This window comes from Lactuca sativa, chromosome 3 (assembly GCF_002870075.4).
Source record: "Lactuca sativa cultivar Salinas chromosome 3, Lsat_Salinas_v11, whole genome shotgun sequence".
Lineage (NCBI taxonomy): Eukaryota > Viridiplantae > Streptophyta > Magnoliopsida > Asterales > Asteraceae > Lactuca > Lactuca sativa.
This window is the reverse complement of record NC_056625.2, coordinates 210,226,743-210,237,279: the sequence shown is the minus strand read 5'-3', so window position 1 is coordinate 210,237,279 and position 10,537 is coordinate 210,226,743. Positions and strand designations below refer to the sequence as shown.

At 37.6% G+C, this 10,537-nt stretch overlaps 1 protein-coding gene across 1 annotated transcript; it reads left to right on the top strand.

Moving 5' to 3' along the window:
• The first annotated feature begins 9,844 nt into the window (after positions 1–9,844).
• Positions 9,845–10,225, top strand: LOC111877704 (uncharacterized). Its single transcript, XM_023874212.1, has one exon. The coding sequence runs from the start codon at positions 9,845–9,847 to the stop codon at positions 10,223–10,225; it is 381 nt and encodes a 126-aa protein (XP_023729980.1).
• Positions 10,226–10,537: the final 312 nt, after the last annotated feature.

Sequence of the window (10,537 nt, the reverse complement as noted above, 5' to 3'; positions counted from 1 at the left end):
TGTGCGACTCTGCCCCAGGTCCATAACCAAACAAGGAGCAGGAGATAGGGTGGAAACACACATACTAGATCTGTGTATTCATAATCATATACCACTCTCGCATATACACTGAATAGTGATAGGTGGACTGTATTCGTCCTTAGCCTCTATGCTCGAACTTGGTCTGCTGGACAAGTGGTATTTCGTGATGGTCTGCGGATATATGACGACAAGGCTTCGAAGGAAAAAGTATCCTTCGCACGAGTACTTTGGGGTTTAGAATGCGAAAGATAAAACTGAAGTTTAGATCGGACTGTTGATACGAAAGACGAAAGTTTCGAGAATTTGACGGTCGAGGCGATAGAAACATACAAACTTAGTATGGTGAGGACCATGCCAATTCATGACGAATGATAGTAACAGACTCTTTACTGAACAAAGTTTTGGACAATTTGAAAGAAATGTCGGTTATACGATGATGTATCCCTGGTATGTTCGACAATGTACTCTTAGTGTGTTCGATAATGTACTCTTTGTAAATGTTCTAGTGTTTTCTGTCTTCCTTTTGATATTAACACTCCTATGTATCGTACTGCTATGTGCGCATACATACAAATAAAAGTGCGTTGATAATTGGCGATGATACTTTATACCATGATCCTCCTCGAAACCGTTACAATCGCCTGTCATATACAAGTTATGAATATTTAAGATGAATAAGACAGTCGGCTGAGTAACTCTGCCTCAAATCCACAACCAAACAAGGAACACGAATTAAGGCGGAATCACTCACCCTAAGTCTGCAACATCTTAGTTATGCACAACCCTAATCTATATGCTAAGCCATCATAACTTCTCTAAACGGATCTTTTAGTTCTCTTGGATACCGTGACCTTTTCAAATAAGTGATTGATTAAAATTACTTTTAAGTGTTTTTCCCCCAAGTTTTAATCTTATATAAATATAAATTAATTTTTAAAGTAATTACTAGATCGAAGACGTATCGCTGCTCATTGACGAATCGGGGGTTGATTCTCCTGCGGTGATCATCAGGATTCGTCCATTCGTGCCTGAGTTCTTTGTTATCGGGCAGTCCCTTTGATAGTGTCCAGTCTCACCACAACCATAGCAGGCTTGGTTTTCTTCAAATCTGGGGACTTGGGAGATCGGTTGAGCCGATGCCTTGTAGAAACGGACTGTGTGTCCCTTTCTGTGGCAGTTCAGACACTACATTTCCCGGCATACTCCGGTGTGGTGGTAGTTGCACTTTCCACACTTCAAGAGGGTTCCAACATATCGACTGGCAGATGCTGGAGCAGTAGGCATTGTAGCGGCATACATAGTACTCGATTGTTGCTCTTGCGGGGTTTCCTGTGTTTTTCACTTCTCCTTCTTCTTGTTCCCCGACTTCTGATTATAGTCCTTTCCTTTTGATGGATCGGGAATGGGGACATCCTCGCCATGACGGACTCTGTGGTTAATGAGTCGCTATCAAATGTGGTTGGGTTAGATGACAATACATCTCCTTGGATTGGGGCAGTTAGACCCCAGATGTACCTTTCTATCTTCATACTCTCTGGAGTAACCATTTTAGGGCATAGTACTACCAGGTCGCAAAACCTATTAGTGTAGGTCACTATGTCTGAGCCAACCATGGTATGATCCCATAGCTCTTGTTCCAACTTTTGTACTTCGCCCCTTGGGCAGTTTTCTTCCAATATTAACTCTTTTAGGTTTTCCCAACCTATTGAGTTAGCCACTAATAGGGCCAGTGACTTATATGGCTTTCCACCATGTCAGGGATCGGTTGGAGAAGGTGCAGGCAGCAAACTTCACTTTGCTCCCTTCTGGGCACGAATAGATTGCAAAGACCGAATCTGTTTTCTCGAACCATCACATCAGAGCGATGACTCCACCCTTTACATTAAATGGAAGGGGTTTGCAGTTGGTGAAGTCCTTGTAGGAGCACTCTCTTGAGCGCACAGGGACCTCACCTTGAGTAGAATGAACAGGCGTTCCACCTCCGCTGGAACTGGTAGGATGATATTGAGCCATGGTTGTTGCCACAGCCGCAACTACTGTAGCATTTAGAGTTTTCGCATCAATTTGTGGAGAATGTGTTGGAGTTATCAGAGTAGCGTGTCTGTTTGATCTGCGAGGAGGCATCTTTGCTAAAAGAGTACACAGATGAGATGGGATAAGTCTATAGCAGTGGAGATAAACCAAAAGCTGAAAGACAAGGTTATCCTAGTTCTGGATGTATCGGGTCCTGACTTCCATAGGGTTCTGGAAACAATCCATAAATAGTCTATACCAAATAAACTTTATGAATTAGAAATGGCTATCCTCGAATGAATATTTGTTACCTGAATAACTGTTACCAGCTGCATGTAAAGAAAATAATACTAACATATAGGGTGAGTAGTGTTTCCACTAACTTATTAAGTTAACCAAGATTATTATTTATTAGTGTACGCATATGACGTTTTGGTTGCTTTGGCTGATCCCTCCTTAAAAACATTCTCTTGAACTTGTTCTTGTTCCTCCTTGACTCTTCTGTTGACCCCTATGAGGAAGTGGTTACATCTATTTGGGTTTCTCGTGCGAGAATGGATGTGACTAGAGAATCTATGAGATTTAAGGTAACTTTATGGGGTGATCCTTACAGAGTCCTTCTATAATTGTACAATGTATACAAGTTGTATATAATTCAAGATTAAATAGACCTTCGAATAAGTGATCTTATTCCAGAACCACAACCAAACAAGGAACAGGTAGTGGAGCGTAGATCACAAATTATAAGTCTATAAATCCTCAATTACATATAACCTTGGGAGTATACATTGCAAGATTATAGACCTATCCGTAAGGTTCTTTTAAGTTATCACATAAGTTATTTATATAGATCCTAAAATACTCCTATAGTACTTTAATGCAATGTACTTGATCTAGAATTTTCTTGACTGGTGTTTAGGTAAGTTTTAAGACTTTTGCAACACCACATCACTCCCAAACACATGTCGATCACATCTCGAATGAATATATTTGATCAGTCTATATTGATCCTAGTTATGATTACATAACTGTTCAGGTTTGACGACAGTTTTCAACCTTTAAATACTTTAATTTTGTTCTTCTTGTGATACTTGTTCTACATGTATAAGCAAGTAGGTATATTTTTATAACTTATAGTTATACTCTTAAAATATATCCTTATCCAGAGCACTTAAGCCCCATTGTATTTATAGTTGTATATCTTTTATCGGTTGATATACTTAGTTCACTATAAACAATGCTCTGATACCAATCTGTTACACTCCAAAACCGGAACGACGGAAACGTTCGGGCGTAGAGGACGTCATGTTTAGTATCACAAGACATGTATCATAGTAAGCAAGTAATGAACAACCATTTCATTAGAAAGAAAGTGTTTACAATCTTTGTGCTCACAAAACATAGAATACATATGCAAATAACAAAACAATACATGAAGCTATACTACTCCATCTTCTGATTTCCTAGAGTGAGTACCTGTCTACTAGTTTCCTGAGAATACAAGTTATTTGAAAGAGTTGATCAGCAATTAAGCTGGTGAGTTCATAAGATTTTAGTGATGTAAGTAAGTTGTAGAAAGTTGTTGAAAATTGTAGTTGAAATGTAGTGAGTAATAAGTTCTGTTTTAGAAAAGTTCGCCTGTTCCTCTAGAAAATCCTATATTTCCTACATTGATGAAAGATACGTAAAAATAATTCTACAATCCTTTCTATGAGTACTAAATGGATACAAGTTATATAAAACTCATAGTAAACAACCAATCGATTGTGCGCATCTGCCCTAAGCCCACAACCAAACAGGAACAGGAAGTAAGACGGATAGCACACATCCCATTGTTTGTTAGATCATTATTGTATATAACCTTGGCGTATTCACTTGTTACTCATGGAGTTAATTGTAATAGTTCCTTTATATTTAATGAAAAGATTCTTTTAAGAAAACCCTTATTTCTTATAATAAAATGGTGACCACAGTGATTAGTTCTATAATCACTTAGCTTATACTTGCTATATATGATCTAATATCGAATAGATAGTTAATTGGGTGAATCTGCCCTAAGCCCACAACCAAACAAGGAACAGGAAGTAAGGCGGAAAGCACACATCCAACTACCTGTTGGGTAATAATGATATACAACCTTGATGTATAAACTAAGGTATTATAGAGTCAATCACCTAAAGTCCTTTAAGTTTATATTGGTTTAATAAAATGGATTAAACCCTTCACTAGTAAGTTTCTAGTTTTGTATACCAAAAGTTCTGATTTGAAAAGTATGCTTTTGTACTAGAAACCTGTGCATTGAATTAGTGTCCTATGACTTGACCCATACCTGGTACCCCTTATGATGACTTAATGTATACGAAACATATATATAACTAGGATCGAATAGATAATAAGCTGGGTAAATCCGCTCTAAGCCCACAACCAATCAAGGAACAGGAAACGAAGCGGAAAGCACACATCTTATTACCTGTCGGATCCTTTTAATATATATATATATATATATATATATATATATATATATATATATATCTTGATGTATACATTAAAGAATCATAAGGTTAGCATTATGGTCCTTTTCTACTGAATGTACTAGACCCGACTATTATGTTTGTCGTTTGAAAAATGTAATTAATGTAGTATTGTATATAGTAACTACTGTTATACTAATTGCCTTAAATTGATTACTAAGGTATAATGTGATGGCCAAATCCCATACCACACGCTCTCCCTATCAAAAGATTCTGGGAACCAAACGCGACCTCTGCAATCAATTGCAAGCCGTGTACATCCACATTAAAGTTATATGATCATGTATACCCAATTTAACTATCACCTTTTGTTTAGAACAATGGGTTTGTGATTCATTCGTATAATTAGATCCTGTAGTAGTTCCATGCTATAGCATTTTAGTATGTTCGTTCTGTTATAGTATCCTAGTATCTTCTTGTTATAGTATCTTAGTATCTTCTCGTTATAGTATCTTAGTATCTTCTTGTTATAGTATCTTAGTATCTTCTCGTTATAGTATGAACTGAACCCCTAAACTATACCTATTATAGTTTACTAGTATTCTTCTTCAACTGCTATTGAAAAGACTCATTTTACTACGAAGTTATTCTTGTACTTTAAAAACGAAGTTTTGTTAAACTATAAAGCAACATAACGTTAAAAGTGTTTTTGAAATGTTTTGATTTCTTATAAAAGACATAAGCAATCTCTTGAAAGATGTGTATAACAAACATTTACACAATTATCATTGTGTTCTACTTGTATTCCCCCCTTAAAAGCATTTAAAAACAGTTGAAAGATTCATTACGGGGTATGAACTCACCTGATGTGGGTGATCCAACGAATACACTCGTAAGGATGAAAAGTTCCACGAATGAAGTCCCGAGACACAATAAGTCCTAAATGACATATATTGGCATGAATATAGTGTTTACAAGCAACTATATGAAAGGAAACACCTTACGAGACTAGGAAACACTTTGCCTAAGTGTTGGAATCACATGTGATTGGACAAAGGAGTTTGGAATGGCACTAACAAGAGTTTACTACCATGGGTTTATGACCAAAGGGAGTTTACGGCTGTAAACTCATGGTCAAAGATGCATATGAGGGTGTTTGAAGGCTAGGGAACTTTGACGGACTTTTGCTCTACACAAGGATGAGAAATACCAACTCAATGGAGAGTGTTGAGGTGTTTACGGCCAAGGGAGTTTACTCCTGGCCGTAAACTCTCTAAATGGTCACATTTAGGGTCTTAAAGGTAAGGAGTCTCAAGGGTTCAAGTGTTCTAAGGTTTAGCAAGAGCCTAGATGTGTTTAAGGTCCAAAAATTGACCATAATTGGAGTTTACGGCCAAGGGTGTTGACTCTTGGGCTGTAAACTCTCTAAATGATGAGTTTGGTAATGATCCAAGGTCTTACAAAGAACAAGGGAGTGTTTTAGCCTCAAATATAAGCCTTAGTAAGAGTTTATGGCCAAAATGGCATACTTATAGGGGTTTACGGCCATGGGAGATGGCTTGGCCGTAAACTCCTTTTGGTCTTGCATTGTTGATGTTTTCAAGGTGCTAAGCATGAGTCTTAACTAGATATCAAGTATAGGGAAGAGTACTTACGATAGAGAAGCTTGAAATGGTTGATTTTGGCCAAGAACACTAGTACGTGTTCTTGGTGTTCTTGGTGAAACTTGAAGATTTGAGGATCTAGTTGAAATGAATGTTTTCATGGATGGAATCAAAGAGTGCAACTAGATTAAGAGATGTATCAACAAATCAAGGAAGAATACTTACAACTTTTAAAGATGTAGAATGAAGATCGGGATGATAGTTGAGAGAGAACTCAAGTGTTCTTGAGGAGGAAATGAAATAATGAAAGAAAGTTGAAGAATATGAGGATATATAGGAGAGCTTACGACCCTCCTTCAGTTTACGGTCGTAAAATCAAGTGCTTGAGGCTGTGAACTCTTTTTGATGAGGTTAACGCTGGATTAGTTGAACAGTGTCTCTAGTAGGTACTTCCTAACGCTCATTCCTTAAGTGTACTAGGCTTAAAACTCCTTAGAATGGCCTTCAACAATGATAGAACTCATTACCAATGAGTCTGACACTCAGTTGAGTTAACTGACTTAGCTTTTAAAGCAAAAAAATTTCGGGTTGTCACAGCATACATCAGGAGTCACAAAGACTACAAGCACATACAATCCCTAGTGTCCTATAGTATTGGGAGCAAAATCACCTCAGTCCGTTGACAATCGAATCATGTTCGGGCTGCTGAACCGGAGAATCCCCGGATTAACCAATCAAATAAAACCCTAATTAATAATTGGGTCATAAACCATAATTGGGACTTTAATTAACCAATCACGACTCCTAGGGTAAAAGACCATTTTACCATTCCTTCAATTAGCCCAATAGTCGTGGCTCAAACTCAATGGCACAAAAGCCTAATAATGACCCGTTTCCTAAAAGACACTCAAGGCCCAGTATAGACCCAAATACATGAAGGCGCAATGCCTAACAATGACCCAACTCAGGAAAAACTAGTGGCCAAACAAGAGCCCAAAACCCTAAAGTACAATGGCGGTCCAAACATGAAAAGTCCAAGTCTCGTTCGTGTAAGCTAGCGTACCACTAGTACGCCCGACATACTTGCTCGCTACGCCAGATCGGGGGTCCAGATGTGTACCTGCAGCATACGCCTTCGTACGCCCCCTTAAGGCACTTCATCCATTAAGCCCTTAATACGTAAGACCAAATGTCCATATTTTAGATCAATACCTTGGGGAACGTCTTAATCCATAAAGTCAATAACTTGGTGCCTTTACATGGCTCAAATGGACTCAAACCTTAGATTAGATTCGTACTTTCACCAAATAGACATATGCTCATGCATGGTTGATCCTCAACCATCAAGATGCTAACTTTGTGAACTAGGGATATCAGAGATATCAAGAGGAGCAATTTATAACTTCTGTTGTGGTAAATTTCCATTAGATGTCATCCATGGGACCAAAAAGTGACAAAAACTCTACTAGATCTAGATCTAAACATTGAATGAGCAAGGTCAATGCATTATACCTTTTTGAAGCTAGAAATGATCAATGGAATCTGGATCTACAAGATTATCCTTGATCAATGCTCCTCAACAAAGTTTCTTTTTCTTGAAATACACCAAACACACATTGTGAAATGGATTAGGTTTTCGAAATGGGGCTAAAAAGAGGCTAAGGAGGTTGGTAAGGAGGAAACCTTGGGCATAAGGTTGCTTAAATAGGGCCCAAACCCTTAAATTAGGGTTTGAATCCTGATTACGTACGCCTCGCGTACAAGAGGTACGCCCCCTTCCCAAAATTTACAATAATGCCCCTTGGGACCAAATTTGCAAACTAATCATACACGAGGGTTATAAAGAAAGATACCTTGAATCGATTGTTATACTAGATGTCATATGTGTTGATGCCCATGTATCAACAAACCAATCGGGAGTAGATTTTTAGATTTGACATTAATTATGGAAAGCTTTCGCAAGATTGGCATCGAGAAGGGAATGACATCGAGTAAAGGTATGCAATTCAGGTCACTGGCTAGCATAATGGCCCTCTTTTCGACATACTTGACAATGAGGAGGGTGTCTATTACCTCGACCTCTTCGTCATTAAGAACCACCACAATATGAAGAATTGTCACGGTATGAAGAATAACCACGTCCTCGTGAAGAAGAATAAGAGGAGTCATGAGAAGAGGTAACATTGAAAGCAATCGGTGCAACAATTGAGTAACTGACTAATTGTAGAAACAACTCATGACTCTTGGCTTGAGAGACAAGATCACGAAAATTAGTTCGTGGCGCCATGAGTCGATGTGTGGTGGAAAATGTCTCAAAATACAAGACAAGGCCGCAAATAAACTATTGGGATTTATCATCATCCTCTAGAGGATGACCAACAACAGTGATCTGATCGCATATGCTTATTAACTTGTAAGCATATTCAACAACAGTGGTAGAGCCTTTCTTGAGGTGGCAAAGAGAATTATGTAGGACATGTGTTTATTCATGAGAATCATGGCAATAAGTGGCTTGAAGTGCAGACCATATAACATGAGAAGAGTAATGGCCCAAGGTTTCATCCATGGCTTCTTCAAACAAAGAGGATTGGATGAGGATTAAGGCTTGTTGATTAACAACGACCCATGCAGCCTAAGCATGATTGGGTGCTATATTTCCTCCGGTGACAATGGTTGGTGATGGCTTGGGAATCAAACCATCGACATAGCCTGAAAGGTTCTGATATGACAAGAGAGGGAGCGTCTTTTTACTCCATAATAGATAATTAGTGGATGGGAGTTTAATTGTGAGCATGTTAAAAACAATTGCAATAGGGAGAGGAGAATCAGAGTCACCGACCGTGGTGGAGAAGAAAAGAAGGCAACTAAGAAGGTTTAGGCTGATACCATGTAGGGTTTTCAAGAATCACCAAGTCATTAGTGAGATCTTAAAGAATCATTCCTATTACTCTGAAGACGAATCAAAATTATTTCGAGAAAGGTTCTTTACGCTACTATAGTATTTCAAGGGTAAGTTGTTGGTTTTGAACCATGTCGCAACTCATTCCTACTTATGTGCCTTGGATGAGAACTAAACTTGGATCACCCTTACTATGTTATTATCCAAAACCACTAGGCTATTGGGTGATAGCTGTAATTTTATAAATTTTTTTTGGTGTTTATCTAATATTTGGTCGGAATACATTTAAAGTAAATATATAGTTTAAGTTAATTAATCTTAAAGAAATTAAATATCTTTTATTTTTGTTCCTATAAATCTTTTTACCCAATTAAATGATGACATATAATTATAATAAGTTTTTAATATACATTATTATAAAAAGAGATGTGGTTATCACTTATGTTATAGGCAGCGGATATTTTTAATTACATTATAAAATAAACATTTGATATCGGCATATATCTTTTAAAATACATCCCGTATAATAAAATTTGACTGGCAATATATTCGTTACTTAATTATGTACTTTACCATTTCTTCATAGATTCTAATTAAAAAGATCTTTGCAGTGCTTTTTTGTAAAATGTTCATGAGAACGACAAGACCATAATAAGAATGATTCCACCATTTAGGAAGTGGACCATAAAATAATTATTAAAGTTTCATACCTATCTTATTATGCATGGCTCATTAACCACGCTATAAATAACCCTATCCCATCGCAATAACCAGAACACCTCAAATCCCAACATAAGGTCTCTCTCTCTCACATACACCTCACCATTTGTGAACCAATGGACTCAAGCACCAAGATGCGCAAAGGATTCATGAAAGGCAAGTTGGTCATGTCTTTCTATCGAGGCTCAAGGCCTCCTACCACCACCACCACAACCACAACCACGGTTAAGACCGGCCACAACATGACCACCAGTCAAAAGATGATTCCACCACCCTCTTCGTTGATCATGAACCAAGAGAAGGTGAACCCTCAACCTAAGCACAGTGTGTCCTACGTCATCCCACAAACCACGCGTACGTATGGAATGTTTGACAATCCCTATGGTGTGACAGTAGATGAAGCAGTAGATGCAAAAGCGACTAGTTATATCTCTTGTGTTCAGGAACGGTTTAAACTTGAACATGTTGATACCAAATGGGTTGAGCCAACCAGCTAATCATTAGTCGATTTCTATCAGTAGTGTTTCTTTTGTTTTTCGTTTTCATTTTATGTAGAGCGTCTGATTACATGATGTAAAACACATAAAATGAAAATCGAAGAGACAAATTAGAAACTCATTACTATGAATTTACATATCCATATATATAGGATAATTTAATGAATCAAGGTGGCTTGTTTTATTAAGGGATGTACACTTTCTATTGACTCTTCACATAAAATATGAGAAATTAAATATCCTCCTATAATTTCTTCTTATTTATCTTTCTACCCATGTTAAATAGTGATAAATAGATTAAAATATGTCATC

Bases quoted from the DNA above. Each gene is read 5' to 3' on its own strand.
- LOC111877704 (XM_023874212.1), top strand. From the start codon at position 9,845: ATGGACTCAAGCACCAAGATGCGCAAAGGATTCATGAAAGGCAAGTTG.